Source organism: Aythya ferina, assembly GCF_964211825.1.
Source record: "Aythya ferina genome assembly, chromosome: 22".
NCBI lineage: Eukaryota > Metazoa > Chordata > Aves > Anseriformes > Anatidae > Aythya > Aythya ferina.
This window is the reverse complement of record NC_140320.1, coordinates 7,823,623-7,844,110: the sequence shown is the minus strand read 5'-3', so window position 1 is coordinate 7,844,110 and position 20,488 is coordinate 7,823,623. Positions and strand designations below refer to the sequence as shown.

The following is a 20,488-nucleotide window of genomic DNA, read 5'->3' as shown; positions in this document are numbered from 1 at the left end:
AGCCCAGTCCCATTTTCTTCTCGCTGGTGGGACCAAAGCTGGTTTGTGACAGAATCACCAGCTGGAATCACCACCGTTCTTCAGCCTGCCCACTACCCACTCCAGTGGGATCAAGGAGGATAGAGGTCAGGAAGGTGTTGTTGTGCTGATCTTCTGCTGAGGGTATTGAATTAATGGGGACAGACTGCCTTAAAGCCTACGAGGCATTTTGCTGCCAGCATTCGCCCTGTGCCCTGCTCGTGCTGGGAGCTGGCATTTCGCAGCACTTCACAACAACGGGGCCAATGGAGTACTCAAGCAGGAGGGCTTAATGGCTGTATCTAATTAGGACCTTATGTTTGATTGGTAATTGCTGGAGCTGTGCTAGTCGAGTACATTTTGAACACATGCATTCTTTTACCAAGCAAGCTACAAGTAAAAGCCAAGCTTAAACGTGAAAGAGAAAAGCAATCCAATTTCCTCCATCAGCAACACCAAACCCTGCAAGATTTAAACTTTTTAGCAATGTATTGAAATCATGGCTGGACAGAGTCTTCCTTCCTCTGCATTCAAGCTTATCTCCTTATCTCTTTGAGGTCAACTTGTTGGTATGTCTGCTAAGGCTCAATAGCTCACGGCTAACTCCATCTACATAGAGCTTGGAAAAGCAGCAGCAGCACTCAGATCTGATTTGCAGCACTCCCAGTGGTCAGGGATGGGATGCAGATCCAGCACATACTCGCCTGTCACTGTAATACACACAGCCAAGGTTCTGGACTTGCAATTCAAGTCAATCTTTCAGAACAAAGATGAATTGTGGTTTTTCTGCTTATTGTAAGGCAGCACTGGATTTCTGTAAAAAATGCAGTCGAAAAAACAATGGCAGGAACTGCCCCCGTGAACTACACCTCCCAGGAGGCTCCCAGGGTCCTAGGACATCCTTACTGCAACGCATCCGAGTACAAGCAGCTCCTGATCTCCTGCAACTTGGGGTAAAAAAGCATCCAGGAGAAGCCTGGTGCTATCTCATTGCACTGGCACAGCACCACCTAGTACCAGGGTCCTGTTACATGAGGTGCCATACAAGCACCAGGCATTATTCTGTTGAAGTTCTTTTTAGACAAAAGGACAGAGGGAGCAGTGTCTGTCCCATGCTGGAGAGGGGAAACGGAGGCAGAAAGTACTGTCTACCTGCAGAGAGGCCCAGGAACTGTGAAATTCCAAAAATCCCCAAGTCCCACCTCTACCTGTAAGTCTGCCTCCTTTCAACATCCAGGATCCTCTGTAAGCCAGTTTTTTGCCACTCATCTGGTACTTTAGGGTATAGAAATGGCGATTGCTTCACTTTGTGAAGTGTCTAAATACCACCACTGAGTTTTGGTCCAACTGGGAAATTGTGGTAAAGGGAGGGTCTGAGAGTCCTAGCCACAGCCCCAGGAGCACCAGGCTCCACCTGAGCCCCTTACTCACACATTCACCTTCACTTTTTTCCACAGGCCAAATTTCCAGTAGGAACTGAAAATATAATGTCAGAAAGATTCCCAAGCTGGCAATCCAAAAAGAGCCTTTCTGAAACTTCCCTCGGTCGTGCTGTTAGGGATGGCTGGCAAAAGATGCCTCGACCTTGTTTATAGCACCCAATTTTAAATGCACCCTTACAGGAATTCACTGATGCCAAAAAACCTCGATGGCTTTTCACTCACCGAGTCTGCCTCCTGCCTGCCAGCTTAACTTGTAAGGCAGTCTCAAAGACCGAGCTCTTACACCTGCCTATCGAATTTGGCTGAAACAACAGCAGACTCACAGGTCTGCTGGGAGGAGATTGCCTGCACCTTATTCCTTTAAAAAGCCAAACAAAACCCACTACATCAGCAAGAAGTGCATAGTGAAGAGTCCTTTAAAAATAATCCTTGATCCTCACCCTTCCCAGCTTGCGTAACACTCCAAGGCCACCCAGGTAATTAATGCTCAGCATACAAGTTTTACAAAGGTTCCTTGTAACCAGCAAGCTGCCTCTACTGGAGAATGGATTTCAAGCTGGCTTTTGACAATGTGTCTTTCCTCCCCGAGTATAGCTGTTGTAAGCAAATAATTGCAAAAAACATTAGTTGACAGATTTGCCAGCCTTTCTCACTCCTCAAACATGTAAAACATACCTGGAAGCATCTAGGAATGGCTTGTAGGCAATGGTCACCCACTCTTCTTTGTTCAAGGAATACCTCGGTTCCCTCGGGGTTTCAGCCACTGTGTCCAAGTCCACCAGGTAGTGGCATTTGGAAATGTCAATCTGCAGAAAGAGAAAGATTCTTGTTTATTTCCTGTAGGCTTCTGGGTGCAGGTGTCTATTTACACAAGCTGTTCCTTTTCTGTAACAGAGGGTTTATATTTCAAGCAACAGGGAAAAAGCTTTTTGCAGGATACATAGTAATATATTTGTAATGTTTTCAAGTAAAACCCTTATGCAGGAATAAAAGCTATCACTGCTGCTCTGGTCATAGGAGGGAAGTCCTGGGCTGCCTGTGTGACGAAGTACCACTGCCAGCTCTCTTACCAAAGAACAGTCAACTCACAGGGGGAAATTTGAGGCAGTAGAACCAATTCTGCTGGTATTTTGCCTTGTGGTTCTCTAAAAAGCTTCTAAAAACTTCTTACAATGCTGACTCCACAAGGTCCCAAGGCAGAAGACTTGACTATCTTTATTGTTAGAAAGCTTTCCTGATGTCTAAACTGAATTTTTTCTTTTCTTAGTTTTTGCCTGTTCCTACTTGTTTTACACTATGAACAAGGAATTATTTTTATTTTTTTTTGAATTCTTTTTACATACTTGAGCTCTGTTATCTGAAAACGGTTTGCCTGCTCGGCAGCCCTCTTTTACTCACTCTTCCTTCTATAGTCATGCTTGCTACCCCTGGGGATCATTCTCATGGGCCTGCTCTGAAATGTCTTCCGTTAGTCACATCCATCCTGACTGCGAACTGGGAGGCAGCACGCTCATGATGTTCCATACCGAGCAGCAAAACACGAGTCACACAAGATCCTCTGCAAATACCCTAACACGTGGGTATTTACTGGGTCGGAAGCAGCTTCTGATTCATCATAGCCCTCCATCCTTTCCTGAAGGACCTGTGCATAGCAGGCTGCTCCTCATCCCACAGGCGGACACCTGGTTATTTCTGCAGTGCACCATTCATGCTGAATTGCATCTTTTTCAGTTGCTTTCTCCACTTTGCCACAATAACTCGGAATTCTAATTCCCACGCTGGATCTAATGCAATTTAATAACTATGTTGCCTATTATTCTTGCCTATTATTCTTCACCCCCTACAAATCATTGATTAAAAAGGACAGACTTTCACAGTTCCCAGTACATCTTTGTAAGAAATAAAACTCTTCCTTAGCAGTTTGAGAGACAGGTCCACCTCCCCGGTAGCACAAGTACAAGCTCAGTGCTGTTCAACATGATTCAGGAAGAATTGCAAAAACAAGAAGGTCAAATGACTTTCCCCCCCAGTGTCCCACAGCAACAGAAACACTCCAATTTACTTCAGTTTTCAAGCAGGGCAGTAATAGATGCTTACAGCTGAAACACCGAGTTCAGCCTCATTTCTGCAAACACTCATTGGTTTTAAGATGTCCATGGCTCTGACAATTCTTTTGAACCATTTTCTCCCCTTTAAGGGGCCAACAGATTCATGCTGTTTGTATTTGTTTGCTATGATGGTTCTTTCTAGTGCCTACTTAATTATTTATTTTTTTTTTCTTAATGTGGGTATGCCTGCAGTCCTTAAAAGCTGCTTAAAACTTGAGGCAAGATCGTGTTTTCTTGGTATTACCAGCTCAGAAGCAAAAGTTTTAAAACTGTTTAAAATTCACATGAAGTAGCCAATTTCTGCACATGTCCCTGGACCTTTCTTTTGCATGAGAAATAGCAAAATTGGAGGGTGACATTAAGGAGCAGCCATGAAACAAAAGCGTATTTTGTTCTGTTAGTCACAGGCTCTGCGCCAGCCAACTGTCTGTGCTAAAAATATGCCACAGTTGAAGATTTCGTAAAGGAAATGCACTGCGGCAGACAGCGTCTCTCAGGTGGGAACACGCCTCCTTCCCACTTCCATAGCTACATAACAGCTCCAAGGAAGAGATCTTTCACTCAGCACATTGGTCTCGGCTTTTACCACACAGTTGGCTCCTGTCTTACAGTGCTGCCTTCCAGCTGCTTCTTTGAGGAGATCACAAGTGTTCGTAGAATGTTTAACAAGCCAAAAATGTGAAAAAATTAATAAAAAAGTGCACGTCCATTGTCTTCAGCTAGGATCCACCCTCTCAGGTAAAGCAGAGACCCGATGCTCTGCACACGAGTGCTTCCTGGACTCTGATGGACAAAGCACAGCTCTCCAGCTGTGGAGACGATGAAAAAAGGACTATGCATATACTGACAGTTCCCCTCATTCACCCTCGAGGCAAAAAAGAGAAGGATACCTAAATACCTAGTATTTAGCACACCACTAAGATTTAAGCTGCTAAATAATTCCAGAGAAATTAGCTAACAATAATTTGGAAAACATGAATATGCATGTGCCATTTTTGTTTAGATAAAGCAAGAAAAAGTTGTAACAAGTCAGTAATGCATGACAGTAATACACAAATGGCTTCCCATGAAAAGCACTGTTGCAATTGTTTCTGTGATTTCCAAATTAAGTTCCTCCTCTTCTGTTGTAAATGATTAATATATCTGTATTTTAAAATAAAAGTACTAAGGAAATGTTGATCCCTGCTCAGTGACAAACATCTTCTGCTGGGGATTTCAAACTAATTCAGGTCAGTTTCCTGTAATCACAGTAACATTATAACAAGCCCCAAACTGCAGTGACTAGGAAATATTACTTCTTACTCGTTTTTTTTAACCTCTTCAAATGAAAAATAGGGAGACAAAGCACAAACAGAAACCAGACTCACACAAATGGGGAAGTTTCAAAGTGCTGTAGAGAGCCCGTTTTTGTTCTGTAATGGTACTGACATGGGACACAAAATGGAGAGATCCAACCACAATTCTAGGCACTGTATTAATATAAGTGGTAAGGTAAGGGAAAGAAAACAGGAACGGCATCCTTACGTATCGAGATGGCTCTTCCTTGTTCTGGTCGTTCATGTCAGTGGGAATGATCCGTGTGGCCATTGGTCCCTTGGCAAAGGGTTTTGGTAATTGGCCCCTGAACTCCGACAGGATAAACTGGAGCTGCCAACTGCAGAGAACAGCGTCAGAAAGCCTGGCAGGAAACTGCAGGAGCTAGTAACACTTAGCATGGAGAAAACCAAAAGCATAACCCAGGACATTTCATTCCTGAGGGCAGACAGCACTGCTAGGACAGTCACACTGCAAATTTACTTTGTGACCAACAATCTGCTGACACCAAACTTGTACATCGTTTGTTGTGGATATGCTGGTGACAAACATACAAGGTCTTGAAGGTTACTCCCATAAATCCTTCTTATGTGAAGTGCCCCTCCTTGTGGAGCTCAGCAACTCATATCTTTTACATTAAAAAACTTACTTTTCTGGCAAGAGAAAGCTGCTTGGAAATCTGTGCCATTCCTTTCCCACGCAGACGTTAACTGGTCTCCCCTCTGGCACAGTATGAATGCTCGGGTCAGTAGCGATCCTGTGAAATTCTGGGTACAGGTCCAGAGGCCCATGGTAGCCTACAGAAGGCAGGAATTTGTAAATAAGTCCGAAGAAATAGACAATTTTTAATGACTTATTTGGAAAGACTATAAATAAAAATATATATATGTTGTTGTTTCTTTAAAAATTGATAACAATGAATAAAATAATTTGTCTAAGCTGAGCAGCTGGACTTTAAAGCTCCTCAACATGCTAGAGGTGTTTGTACCGTAACACCTTTATTCCCATTCTCCTCTCCTGACTGTCAGTGGCTACTACCATGCAAAAACCACTGCTGCTACCTAACTTTGATGAGGTGGGAAGGCTCGCTGCATGGCTGTGAGCCAAGAAGGCACTTAAGGATCACAGCCATACTTAATCCATCTCCACTCAGGAGAAATGCACCCAATTCTCACAGTTCTACATGCGAAAATGTTTGTTTCAAGTGGGATCATATACTTACAAGTTGTAAGTATCTGCCTAAATACAAGTCTAGGTGCACATTTTACATCATTATAGTTGTACTGGCTGAAGGTGAAAAGCAACAAATTTTTAACTGATTAATTCTAGTAATACATACATACACACATGTACACATTCATTAATGGTGACACCATTAGTATTTATTCCTTTTCCTGCAATAATGACACCCACATACTCAAGATTGCCAGATTTTTCCTGTGTTGGTACAGTCAAAGCAGCACAACTCTGGCAGGCCTTAAGACCTGCCAAGACTGATGCCCAAGAAACCGCAGAAGCAGTCTAAAATACCCACCTCTGAATAAGGCAACTGAGCGTGACAGTGACAAAAGGCCAAAGAGAAAAACAGTCCCCAGAGCCAACCAGTTGGAGGAGACTGTGTAGTGCTCCAGGCGGTAGCGCTGGAATATGAAGTGGTAACACTTCTGAGAAAGGAAAAAATTGACGACAAAGTTATTCAGACTCTGAAATTTTATCAAAATCATGTTTTTCATACGGACGTTAAAGCAGCGTATGCATCGCCCACCAGTTCTTTGGTCTGGGACTTCATTTTTTCATTCAGACCCGCAAAATTACACAGAAAGCCACATGGTTCAGTCACATCTCATATCTCTTAATCTTTTCAGCTCTCTGCCCTAGGACGGCCTCTAGTCAAGCTGTGAAGTGCCTTCCCTCTGCCAGGGCCCCACCTTGGCTGGTCCCAGGTGAACCAACAGCTAGAGTCCCTTTCAGAAGCGTCCTGTAGGATTCCCTACACAGGCTGTTCCCATTTTTAACGGTGGACAGACTTCCTAAGTAAAGGAGCATGCCCCACCTACACAAACTACAGCTTTGGAGTGGATAAAGGAACATAACAGCACATCCTACAGACACCCCTAAACGCAGGCAGCTTTGAAACAGCCCTTTAGGTTTTTCTAATGTAAAAGCCTTCCTAGGAAGAGCCAGGAGGAACTGCACTAAGCACTTGGCTCGGTCCCTTCCCCCGTTCTGCCTTTCTGCAGGAATTGTCATTCACTTCATGTCCTAACCTGGTTTCTGCTCCCCTTGCCTTGTTTGCATTTTTCTCACAATAGCCAAATCCACATGTTTTTTTCTTTTTTTTTTTTTCCCCCCAGTGGATTCTCTGACAAGCTTGCACTATTAGAGGAATTTCAATTAAATTCTCAGCTAGATACTGAATACTGGACAAAATGTCAGAATATGAATTACAGAAATACACACTAGAGTTTCCTAAAGCCATGTTTGACAGATGTCCTAAGCTGTTGCCCTCCAATCAATCTTTTGACAGCACACAGTAATTCTCAGCCAAAGACAAAACCACTGACATTATGGAGCTCAATCCTTAAACAAACACAAGGGCTGAAACTCATCTGGGTGTTCCAGCCTAGCTCTGCAAAGCATCAACAACGCTGGGAAATCAAAAGCCAGAGCTGCAACTAGCTGGGGCGGGGTGAGAGTGCCTGAGGGATGCAGGGGACACCAGCAGGGAGCTCAGGACAGGAACAGCCAGCAGTGGGGCATAGCAGGACAGACGGGTCATGGCAGAACAGCTGCAGTGGGCTCCAGCAGGGACAAGTGACTGCATTCTTGTGCCTCTTTCACAGAGTAGAGACGTAATTTTGAGTTTTGGGAAGGTTTACATCAATTCGGAATGCTTTACTCTATGAAGCTTTGAGATTGGTTTTTACTTTTGGCTCTTCAAATGCCCCAAATAATTTCCTGATGCCTAAACAAGAATACTTCTTCAAATCAGTGAAGGTTCCTACTAGGATACAAAAAATAAAACACAAACATTTCCTATACACACTCAAATTCCCATCCCTTAAATCTTGTTTAACAGCAGACGAAGAAGCCACGATGCTATAACCAAGTTAGTAATCCTTGTGACATCCCTCAGATGTTGCGTTGGTGCTGCAACATCACAAGAGTTCCTCCCACGGAGGATGGCAGAATTCAAACTCACCACGAAATAATTAGTTAAGGAAATATTCTCGACTGCTTACCACTTAATATAATCCCAGACAATGATTTTAATAGTCCAGACAGGTTATTAAGAAGTCTGGACTGAAGGCCAAGCTTATTGGATTAGCTCATTCCGTATGATGCTCGGGGAAGGAAGTCCCAAATATTTTTGCTGTTACATCAATTTACAGCTTTGGGAAGCGACGTTAAAGAATCGAGCCAGCAGCTTCCTAAAGGTATGAGCTCACTGAAAGTACTAAACCTCTCAATCCACAAACTTACCTGAAGAGCAGACAGAGCTACAGCGCTGCAGAGACATATGAGGGGATAGATGGGAAAGAGAAACCTCTCCTCTTTGTGGGGCTGACTGAAGAAGATGCCGATCCAGATGTACATAGGAGCTAGCGTCAGCCAGTAGGGACGGCCCAGATTCTGAACTGAAAGAAACACACACTCAGCAGAGCAGCAATGTAATCAGAAGTTTATCCTACTCCTGCTCTTACACACACCCACCAGGTGCATTATCACTTCTCACATTCACAACTCAACAGATTTTAAAAGACAGAGAATAATGATCAGGCTGCTGAATCCAAAATGACCAAATCCATCCAGAACTGGCCCATCTAAACAGGCAGTGGGAAGTTCTGGATTTCCCACTGCGTAGCGTGCTGCACAACCCAGATTAGGAAGACTCGCCTCTGGATCTATCCCTTGCTTGCAAATGTTTTTTTTGGCAACTGGCGTTTCCACAACCTTCCTTGCTTCATTACAAAAATAACAGCACAAGAGATCACTCAGGCACCTTCTGCTCAACACAGGAAATAACCGATTCAAAAATAACAACAATTACCCTGAATTTTAGTCACGCTGAGGAGGGTTCCACAGCACCTGACAATTTTCAATCCCTTTTCTGCCCCCATGCTACTCCCCACAGAAGAGTTAAACAATTAAGCTAACAGCATTTCACAGACAATAAGAGCAAGGCACTCAGCAGAGTGGCTCCTGCTGTTAAGAACAAGAACCCCAAGTGAACAGCTGGAAATCTTGCATTTACAGCATCTCCTGCTGAGCTTTTACTGGTTTCTGACAGTATGTCAGTCATATCCAAAAGACAGATAGCAAATACCTGTTAACATCCGTTTTCAGCAAGGCTTATGATATTATTGTTTCTTGTACTCAGTAAAACCCAGAGTAGAGCCCTGACTGGCCTGATGAATCCGGCGGGTGCAGCTGACACTTAATGAATCTTCCTTTGGCAAACAGCAAAGGTACATCCACACTTTCAACACATCTTCTTTACAGTCACTTGCCAGACATCACGTACTCAAACTGAGGTCATTTTACTTAGGAGAAAGCCCCATAATGAAGCAGGGAATATTCTAGCTCCTCCTTTCTCTACCCTCTGTACAGAGGACTCAGTTCTGCAAGTTGCAGAGCACAGAAGAGCCCAGGTTCAAGCCCTACGTTGGCAGCAGCACAGACCAGAGAATGCATTTGTGCAGGCTCAGCCCCAGCAATGAAAAAGCCTAAAACCAGCCCTGTTCTCCCAGTTATTGCAGTAAACGTCCTGGCAGTGAGATAAAAAAAGTAACAGTGGAAGCTGGCAGCAAGGCTGCCATTTCCTGCTGCAGGTGAGATGGAAACAGCCATGGGTACGTGGTTCCTCCTCACCTTAGAGCTCTGACAGGGCTACTGCTAATGCATTGGTATTTCTGGCTGAAGGTTACATACACTGTACAACTTGTTAAGCTCACTCTGTGTGTGGACAGTTTAGCCTTGACAACATAATGTTCTTCTTCAGGTGAAGACAGGAAACACAGGAATCGCCCTTAAAGGAAAAAGGCACATTCCTGCCCTTTTGCAGACAGCACAGTAGATATATCTCACTGCCTCTTCTTTCTACACAGTAATTCCACTGTGTGGTTAATACTGAGCTGAGTAATGAGCTCTAGGAACTGCGCTATTATTCCCAAAACTTTCCCTGAGCCTAGTTTCACTTCCAATAAGGGCAAGCTGCTCTTTGGCAGACAAGCTCTGCCTTTACTAACAAGGTTTACAATCTGGGCTCTCTGTGCTCAGCTCTCACAGCTATCCTGCACTCACCATGAAATTTCTGAAGCAGGCACTCCATCAGATAAGTCAGCGGTAGCACAAGCAGCGCCAAAATAAATGCCACGTTGAAATTCAGAAAGCCATTGATGAAATAGAAGGACCAGGGTTCGGTACCTGAAGGGAAAAAAAAGAAAAAGTTTTCGAACATAAGGATGTTTGAGATCTGGATGTCACAGCAGCTTCATTCCTTCTCTGCCCAACACAGACAGAAGCAGCAGCAGACATCAATTCTCCCCACTGCAAACATACTGAAACCACAGAATGGAAAGGGCATGGACAGAAGATTGTTCTCTTTTCTGAAATTATTTTTCTCTCCTTTTTTTTTTATTGGGTCACAGTAAACTTTACATCTGCTGCTCATGTATCAAAGGCAACTCTAACAGTCAGCCTTGTCCAGCAACCAGTTCTGCAACACAGAACTCACCCTCGCATTAAGAGCCTCCGCAGAAAGAAGAGGCTGTAACCCCTAAAGCCAGGAAATTCTCCTCCAAATTCATTCTAGTTGCAGAGAAGCAACAGATACAACGCAAAGCCACCTAATGTTAACAAGAGATAATTGTCATTCTGAAGTGGCGATGTACACTCTGTGGGAGCAGAAACAGAAAATGGCAGAAGAGCTCACACTCACATTTCACCCCAAAGACTCTGCCACTACCGTTCATCCAGCCGCCAGGTTTTGGTACCTCCTTAGTGTCAACACCACTTCAAATTTCCCTGCTTCAATACGTTTTAACAGGAGCAAGCCAACTCCACCTCCTAAGATCACATACTTGGGTACTGGTTGCAAGCTTCGAAGGATGCAAACTGATGAATTCCACTCCGGCTGTCATTTATTTGACTTTTAATTCCTGGTGTTTAAAATCCCAAACAATAAGGAACGCCGGTTCCTCTCTGCACGTTTGCCACTTTCTCAGCGCAATTAGCTCAATCAGTCAGTAAATGACATGCGGGGCTTTAATCACTGCACTGTTGTGACATGTGTCACATGCCACAGCAATTTCCTGCAATCAGAGCCACTTGAAAAGGGTCCATGTTGAAATTAATCAGACAACTGAAAAGCAGCAAGGAAAACCCAAAACCTCTGCAGCTCCTACAGTTAAACATGATTGGAAGCTGCACTAGTAACATCAGGAACATGAAGCTGGAGTTACTACAGCAAAGTCCAAGCAACTGATGCTTATGTACAAAACATTTCATTGTTAGCACTGAAAGCAAACTGCAACTACAGGTTCAGGTTTTGGGAAATAAGGGTCCTTAAGGGAACAAAAAAAAAAAAAAAAACACCTTCTTTCTCCCTCCACCTGCCTAATTCTTTCAAGTCCCACAGGAGTACAATCCTCAGTCTAGAAGTCTGCATACGGGATACAGGAGACTAAAAGATCAAGCAATGGGCACGAACTGCAGCATGTTTCCCTCCTTTGAAATCAGGGCTGCTGAGCAGGATGTCTGTAGAGGGAAATCCTGAGGCAGTGGGGTATCACGCTGTACATCTTCCAGTGGACACCTACAAGCATGTATGAAGAGGGCTTGGTTTTATTTCCTCAACCCTGCCACCTCCAGATTCTCTTCTGAGGCAGCACAACAGGTTTCTAAGGACTTCCAGAAGGGTTAACAATGATTAGGCCACACTAGTTAAAAGTTCTTTAGAGCAACAAGGTCTCTCCCTATAAAAACAAACATGCTATAAGTGGATACCACAGTCTGCTTCCTTACTCCCACTACAAGCTGTGGCTGCTTTATCACAGAAGATTTCATCATGAGAAAGAAGCTCTCTTAAACTGATGTGAACTGTTACCCACCAGCATTTTTAGGCTACGGGTAAGCTGCCCAGCACAGCCAAGTCCCAAATCTTCAAGGAATAGATTGATGCTTCCACAGCATCACCTTCAGACCATGGCAGAAGATTTAGCTTCCTGTAAGCACCCCACATGCCAGAGCTGAGCAGACGTGGGCTGCAGGAGATGCTGATGAAGCCATTCAGGAGACCCTGCCCTAGCCACAGCTCAAAGTACTACCATTCCATGAGGAAAACAACTGGAAGCAGTGTCAGACACTGAGCCAGAAACTGTTCTGAACTTCATGCTCTGTCCCAGGCTTCAGGAGCACTTCTGGATATCAAACTACAGAGAAGTTGCTAGAGCTTAACACACTGCCATGCTCCAGCTTCATCACGGCGATGGTGAGGCTGCTTCAGGACAAAGCAGGAGTGTTACGGACTGGGCTCCAGCAAAGGTGGCCCTCACCTTGTGTCTGTCACAGGCTAAAAGCCTACATACAGCCCGGCATTGTAGCTCAGCTGTTAAGCAGAAATTAAACCACAATACTTTGATCACGAGTCACAGCTCTCATTCTAAGCAAGACTGATTCAGCCCTAGCATAACTAACAGTCTCCTTTCAGCATTTCATTTATTTTCCTTCTGTTTAAGAACCAGGACTCAACAGAGCAAGGTGTCACATAAACAGCTCCAGCACATTTCACCTGAGCTGAACAAAACTTCCCCGAGTGCAATCACAAGGCAAGTCAGAGCCCAGGCTCTGATCTCAGGAACTGGAGGAAAACCTTTGCTGTGAATTGAGTGTTTTTGAGACACAGGCACACAAAAATACCCCAAAGCCTCAGAATCAGACAGAGATATATGCTTAGCAGCTACTTTTCCTTGGCTGTAGAAACCTAATAACCATCCCAGGGAAAATTTTATTGCGTAGACTGTATTAATCCAGAAAGTACACATTACAAAAGCCTTTTCTTCAGGACTCCAGTCTGCATGCAAACCACAAAAATAAAAATAAATAAAAAAATAAAAATAAAAACTGTGGTGCTTACACTGAAGATGATATAGGTTGAGTATTCTGCAACCTGCAGCAGCTTTTGCTCCAATCATGTGAAAGTTGGGAAATCCCTGTTCCAAAGCCAAAAGGCACTGGCCAGCCTTTCATCTCCCCTCGCAGTGTTATTTTCCCCAAGTGTTTTGAAGCTCCCCAAACACATGCTGTTGTCCTGGCCACACCGCATTAAAGAGCAGGTTCAAGCAGGCTCTTTTTCTAGCCCAAGGATGTTATATGAATGTCACTATGAATAAAACACTTCAGAATAGATTGGTCCCTGGAGGCTGCTGGAAACAACTCATGCACCAGTGTGGAAAAGGTCAGGCATGAGCCCATGCCAAAACCCATCAGAAACAGAACCTGGAGTTTCCATTACAGAAAATTCACAGCAACAGACTTTAGAGCCTTCCTGAAGAGATGAAGGACCATGGCAAAGCATCTGTTGTCATGTTGTGCCATAGCACAAGGAACAAATCACCACTCAGCATCACCCAAAACAGCCCTTCAAATGAAGCACCAAATACGGCCTGTGGGGCACTGCCAGAAAGCCTCACCACTAACCACGGCTCAATTCCTCCCCGAATACCTTTATGGGGCTGAAAAAACATGACAGACATCACAGAGACCTTGCACCCTAAGCTCCCTGAGGTCACCACCAGCCCTCTGAAGCCTAGAAACATAACGCTCTGCTACTTCTCATATCTAGGAGACATCAAGAACATGAACAAGAACAACCCAGCGCAGCAGTAGCTCCCAAACAAGCACCACAGCCTTGCCATCAAGGTTCAGACCTTGTAACTCACCCAGCATCCCAAATGGCCAGTCCCCAGGAACCCCTGAAAGGCAGATGATTTGCTTGCTAATTAGGTATCACTGATGACAACTTGGATTCCTCTTGACATCCATAAATTATTTCTAATTCCTTTTGGGATCCTACTGAAGTCACCAGCTTAGTTATTTCCCATGGCAATAATTTCTATAAATACAGGTTGTCTGAAACTTTTCTGCATTTCTTCTCACTTTTTGCTTCCATAAAACTACATAAAATGAAATGTTAATCCTGCCTTTCCCACTGTCCCCCTTCAGAAGTAAGGCAGTTTCCTTGCTCTGTATTCAGCTCTTCCTCTGGGAAGCAGAGATAATTCTTACATTGCTTATGAAGAAAAAAAAAAAAAACAAAAAAAAGCTTATAGAAAGAAGACAGCAAGGAGAGCCAAAGTGTTATTATCACTACTTGTCACTAATTTATCAGTCTTCAGAAAGATTGTTTTCTCCTCAATTCGTTCATCCAAAGGAAATGGGGAGCTCAAGTGTTGTCTGCATGAGTCAAGTTGGCCCTGCCTCCAGCGTGACTGCCAGAACAGCAGCAGGTGTAGTAATTAACCTTTCTTCCTTCTCTGCAGTCTGGAAGATGCCTTTATGGTAACCTCAGATCCTGCCTTCCAGCCAACCCCAGGCCACACACTGCCAAATAAGCAAGGAGACTTAAGCCACAGCATGGAAGCAGGAAGTCTGTAGAGACCTGACGTGCACAGGAAGAAACTATAGGTTCTGCACTGCTGCTAGCTGCTCAGAGTTCTGGGGCCCATCTGTGAGGAACAACACCAGCCAAGAACCAGATGAAAGCTGACCCAAACACGTGCACACACAGACCACATGCTCCCACTGCACTCGCATTACATCCAGACAAGTTTGCTACTGACAGGTCTCAACAACCCCATATCACAGCGGAGATGTCTCGTGATAGTTTACAGAACTTCCAAGTGAACAAAAGCTGCTTAAACCACAACATGGGGAAGCAGACAGAAGAAAATCTGAGGGCCCTGCCAATTTCCAGCTCGAGACAGACATCCTGTGGCAAAAAGCTGGAACTGCATCCCCTTGGAGCTTGCAGGGTGTCTGATTTGGAATACATCAAAGAAAGGATCAGAGATCAAAACCTCAAGGGTCACCATGCCCTGACAGCAGCAAGAAAACTGTCAACTTCCTCATCTTATCTTCAACTCACCGTAGAGATCAGGTCCGTGAGAGGTGAAGACATTGTACAAAACAATGTTGAGGGGTGCAACTACCAGTTTTCCATAGTAATAGCTGTCCACAACTACCAGGGGCACCTGAAAGAAAGCAGCTATTATTTGTAGAGTGCCAACAGCTTTTGGCTGGACTGCCCAACAGCTCTGTGTGATTTTGTTAATGGAACTTGCTCCTTCTATTGCAAGCCCAATCCACCCCTTTGTGCTTTTACAGGGACTTACCAAAAACAGGATCAACGACACCACACACCAGTTTAAGAAGCTTTTCCACCTCTGCTTCAGTATTAGCAAGTCAAAGGCAATAGGAAGCCTGAAAGAGAGACCAAGTATCAGCCAGAGACTATTCCTTCCCCACTGCAGGATTTTCTGCCCCAGAGCAAATGAGGCATTAGCTGGAAGCAAACCATCACTGTGCTGGGATCTGCTACTACTCCACGTTCCCAACATCCAACTCAGATCTTATCTTCAGTGTATTAGAACATGAAAATCTTCCGAAGCTAAGCTTTTCAAAAGCAAAGAAATCAGGCTGTGGAAGCCTGTCACACTGATCCTGGACTATGCTGGCTGCTCAGCCCCTGCTAGTTTCCTCCTCTTTCTCTCCAGCCCCTACATTTTCCCCAAACAGGCAAGCAACATAGCACATTTGGCAAAGTACAAAGTTCCTGAGCCTTCCTCCCCTTACCCAAGCGCTGCGCTGAAGGGCCAGCCCACAAGGGCTCCAGCAGCTATGCCCATCACTGCCACAGAGGTCTTGTCCATGTACCAGCCAGTCATGGCAATCACTGTGGTGTACATGCAGAAACTGCTGGGGAGGAAGGCTGCAACACAAAGAAAAAAAATGGCTTCTTAGCACAGCTGTTCCACAGCTAGAGAACTGCAAAGGCCAAAATAAGGCTAATCCTCTCACCCATCCCATTGGAGGTGGGCTGCTATATTGCCAATTCTCTTGTCAGTGAAAACAGAAAAAGAAAGTTCTTGTTACTGTTCTGCCAAGGCCAGAAATAATCCCTTTAGGTACCAAGGCCTCTTTCCCCCACAGCACCCAGCAGTGGTAACCAGTTGACAGCATCCACGGTTGCAGGTAAACAGCCACTTGCAACACTTGCTCTACCCTCTATAATCTCCTAGGAAAACAAAAAACAACTGGGTACAGACTGGTGAGAAGTTACTTAAGTATGAAGAGGCCTATTGCCTTGTGAGAACAATTAAAGAAAAGTCCTTTCTCCATTCAGCATAAGCAAAAAAGGACAAAATATGAAATATCAGCACTCAACCTGTGATATTTCTATTTAAGTTTCTGTAATGCACACAATGCAGAAAACCTTTCCTCAAAACCTGTCTTCACACTAAATACCCACAGCAAGTGTTTTATCAGCCTTACAGTGGTTGGCTTGGCATAAGGGTACCAGTCAGGGAATAGGACAGAAAGGCAGATGACAATGCCAAAATACAAGAGGACCATGTCTGCTTCCGTCAAATAAACATTCAAGGTAGGCCAGCCAACATCCTGTTTAAAAAGCATGGCCCACAGCACAAAGACTGTAGAGAACAGAAATAAACATGCCCTGGAAATTGTTAGGGTGATGCAAGGAACATCACTTGAATCAATGCTTTGTCATTACACCTGCCATGAGAAACACCTGCAAGAGAATGCAACAAGCTCTCCAACACAGGGTGCTGATTGCCAGAGATATTTTGGTGCTGCAGATTTTCTTCTCTGCAGCTGTCTTTGGCTTCTATGGACAAGGTCATTGCTGCAGCAGACCCACCTGCAGATGAGCAGAACATCCCTGTGCTGAGAACTAAGAAGGCCAGCATCAGCCGACTCACATGTAGCCCAAACTTCTTGCACACAGCCCTAAGGAAAGAAAAGAGAATTAGAAACTACTGAAAGAACCTGAGCATGTGAAATAATAGTACCCAATGCAGGCAGAGCCAGAAGCAATCCAGAGAGCATCTCAAGAGCTTTAAGCTGAGCAATTCTCTTTACTCAGCTGCCAAAAGCAACCTCAAATGTAAAGCCAGAGGCGGACTTAGGATCCTCCTAAGCCACACTAGTGCAAAACTCCAGAACAGACTTGGCTTCTCCCAGTGTTAGTTGCACAAATTTCAAGAAGACAGAGAGTCTGTGCTGCTTTAGATCTTCTCAGTCTAAGATTCATACCCATCACAAAACCCCACTGTGCAAAAAGCCCCAGCTCACACTCTTAAAACTAGTCCATTGCCAACAAAAAGTCAGGCACTGTAACAGTTTGAAAGCCACAAAGGAAGAGGCAGAAGGCAAAAGTAAAAGCCCAGATTAGTCAAGGTAATTGTATCAACCAGTGGCGTTGACAGCCACTAAAGCAGGAGCTTGAACATACTTTACAGAGAGCAACAATTAATACATTCCACTAAAATTCACTGCGATTAGCAAGCGCAGCACCAGTCTCCTGCAGCAGAGCTCAGTTTACACTCCCACTCTGCTTGCTCCTATCATTAAAAAAAAAGTGTAATCAACAAAACGCTAAAGAGATGTGGGTGGCAGATCCAAGAATATAATTGTGTCCCGACAGTAGAATTCTCACCAATATTTCATTAAGTTCCTTTGAGAACGTATATCTTGAAGTTTCACTGTGAAGCAACCCAATTAACTCAGACACATTTGCACACCAGCTTCAGGGTATATTTCCTGTGGTAACAACTGGATATGCTACTAACATTGTTGAAGAGCATTCACAGTAGACAGCTTCTAATACTCACTTATAGAAGTAGAGCTCACAAACACAGCTCAGGAACGCCAGGAAGCATCGGAGGAAATAGAAGATAAGAACCTAGGAGATGTACCCAAAATCAGAACAAGATTTGCAATGAAGCTTATGCACCTACTGCTAACAAGAGAGACCAAGTTGCAAAATTTCAGAACAGCATGGAGCAACTCTGGCAGCAGTGAATGAGGCTGCTCTTACAGGCCCAGATCCTGCACCAAGGGATGGCTAAAGCTCCAGCAGCTCAGGGCCTACCCTCTAACCCTAAAGTCCTTTACAGCAAAGAAAGATAACACAGTCCACTAGACTGATCAGAACTACTCCTCCTTTGTTTCATGTTATGCAGAAACACGTAAAAACATGTAAAGTATGGCAGAATGTGTACTTGGTGCCTTTTTTTTTTTTTTTTTTTTAAAGTATTCCTGTGAGCTGTTTGCAATACAGCTTGCAAAATCTTAATTTTTCTCTTACAGTCTATTGAACAACAACAAAAAAAAAAAAAATCTAAACAGCTACTGATATCTGGGGTAGAAAACAAGAGGGCCTTCTAAAGTGCCAGAGTAAAACTGGCAGCCTGTGGCTGCCAGGTACACTCAAAATGCCAAGAAACCACTAACCCTTCTGGGACAACTTCTCAATCAAATCAAAGCCTGACAGCTTCCCTGAAATTTCCCAGTCACTCTTCCTTGGTTCTTCTTGAGTTAGCTCACAAACCCTTGCAAATCCTTACAGGGATGTCAGCACTGGTAGACTTACCATTTCGTAACTCTGACAACAAACAAAGCAGCTGTTTTACTCAAACTAAAGGCACTTTAAAAAAAATAATCAAAAAAGCAGTTTTGACGCATCTGATTTACCTTATTTGTTTGTAGAACTCTAGCATGGAACAGCGCTGGTAAGGCATGGAGCCACAGGTAAGCATAGGAGCGGATGGCATAGGCTGGAGAGTATTCCCACGTCTGAAACCCCTTCCCATAAACGAGGTAGTGTGTCTGAAATGGAGATTAACATATATTAGTTATATATGAAGTGCATCACGCAGCAGACAGTTTTGCATTTCCCACTTATGAATTCTTAAGTATGTTTCTCCTTGAAAAACACCGATTAGCAAAAGGTTTTAAGAAAATCTGCATTTCTGCAGACAACCTACAAGTTCTCAAGTGCCTCCAAGGACACAGAGCTACTTACTGGTTCCCAGTAGTTGAACGTCTCATCGCAGTCTGAGATGTTGCTCAGGAGAGCTGCACAGAACCTGGCGGAGATGAGACACTTGAATGCCGTTGATCCTTCAGGGGCCCACACTTGTCCTGCTTTGCTCCCAGGTGGTCTAGCACAAAGAATACAAATATGCAGCAAGACAACTTAGTAGAAAGAATATAAATACGCACCAAGACAACTCATTAGCAATATCAAGGCTAGTTATGCGACAGCAAGCAAAGAACTGACAAGAACCTGCATGCAGAAAGTCACTGACTGCCATCCAAAGGGCCAAGAAATAATTTTATTTTTGAATCCCCCACACTGCCTGACCACATCTCTAGGGCAACACTTCCAAATCACCCTCTTGGACCTTATCACCTCAAGCAGCCCCTCTCCCCTCACACCGTGCACGCCGGGGAGCCTCTCGCACCCTCTGCCCTCCTCAGGGGACCCCCAGCACCTCACGACCACCATCCCGGGGACTCCCAGCACCCCACCACCACCACGCCGGAGCAAAACCCCACAGCCAGAGGCTTCTGCCCCTGGCCGGGAGGAGCGGGGACGCTGAGGGAAACCCCCAGAAGCGGCACAGCCCAGCCCGGCCCGCAGCCCCCCGGCGGCCGCCGCTCCCCTTCAGCCGGATCCCGCTCCCCCTCCGCCGCCCTGCCGCCTACTCCAGCCGAGCCTCCTCCGCCTCCGAACGCGGCCGGCCCGCCTCGCCGCCGCCTCCTCCTCCTCCTCCTCCTGCCCTCGGCCGCTGCCGGGCCCCCTTGACCGCCATGCCGAGTGCGGGCAGGCGGCAGCCCGCTCCCTGCCTCCAGCGGACGAGATGGGAGCGGCGCCGAAGCCGCCGGCCGCCATGCCGGGTGCGGGCACGGCCCGGCACCGCCTCACGCCGCCTGCACGGGCAGCCGGGGGAGCTCCGCCCGCCGCTGTGTCCCCTCAGCCCCTGTCATGTCCCCTCAGCCCCGCCGTGTCCCCTCAGACCCTGCCCTGTGCCCTCAGACCCTGCCCTGTCCCCTCAGCCCCTTGCAGCTGCCTGCGGTAGTTGCACCCCTCGAGGCGAGGCTGCTCCCCTCAGCCCCATGCCTGCAGTGCAGAGGAGCACATCCAGTATACAATCACAGAATCATTAAACTTGGAAAAAAACTCTAAAATACCTGGTCCAACCACCCCCTTATCACCAGTGTCACCCACCAGTAGTAGAACTACCTGGGGGCTGCAGCAGCCGCAGGTCTCCCAGCATAGCCTAGGAACGCCTGCAGTGACACCATGAGTTGGTGGTGGTTAGTTGGTTCTCTTAAAAGTTGTGACAAGAAAGAGCTTTTAGCATCCACCTCTGCTGTTGGTACCCAGGATAACCCAATGGGTTTCCTGTAACCCAGCTTGTTACTGCAGTTCCCCGTCAGCAGCCGCATCTATTGTAGCTGTAACACGGTGTTCATAGCACAACTTTCTGTTAGATCAGTTTACTCCAGCAAAGAAAG

The 20,488-nt window shown here is 45.3% G+C and overlaps 1 protein-coding gene across 4 annotated transcripts in view; it reads right to left on the bottom strand.

Annotated features, from left to right (window-relative positions):
• ALG9 (ALG9 alpha-1,2-mannosyltransferase) overlaps nt 1-19,882 on the bottom strand; it is a 20,275-nt gene extending 393 nt beyond the window's left edge. Inside the window, exons 1-14 of one of the 4 annotated variants that reach the window (XM_084495752.1) lie at nt 19,676-19,882; nt 18,990-19,128; nt 18,659-18,793; nt 17,797-17,867; nt 16,824-16,912; nt 15,737-15,872; nt 15,277-15,364; nt 15,030-15,135; nt 10,187-10,309; nt 8,366-8,520; nt 6,417-6,546; nt 5,532-5,679; nt 5,093-5,222; nt 2,136-2,266 (exon numbers count right to left, since the gene is read on the bottom strand). In XM_084495752.1, the coding sequence (XP_084351878.1) occupies nt 2,136-2,266; nt 5,093-5,222; nt 5,532-5,679; nt 6,417-6,546; nt 8,366-8,520; nt 10,187-10,309; nt 15,030-15,135; nt 15,277-15,364; nt 15,737-15,872; nt 16,824-16,912; nt 17,797-17,867; nt 18,659-18,793; nt 18,990-19,128; nt 19,676-19,782 (1,688 nt within the window). In that variant the 5' untranslated portion in view covers nt 19,783-19,882. Of the gene's footprint in view, nt 1-2,135; nt 2,267-5,092; nt 5,223-5,531; nt 5,680-6,416; nt 6,547-8,365; nt 8,521-10,186; nt 10,310-15,029; nt 15,136-15,276; nt 15,365-15,736; nt 15,873-16,823; nt 16,913-17,796; nt 17,868-18,658; nt 18,794-18,989; nt 19,129-19,431; nt 19,601-19,675 lie in introns of those variants that run through there. The other 3 variants (XM_084495753.1, XM_084495755.1, XM_084495754.1) reach the window with 3 other exon arrangements.
• Nucleotides 19,883-20,488: the final 606 nt, after the last annotated feature.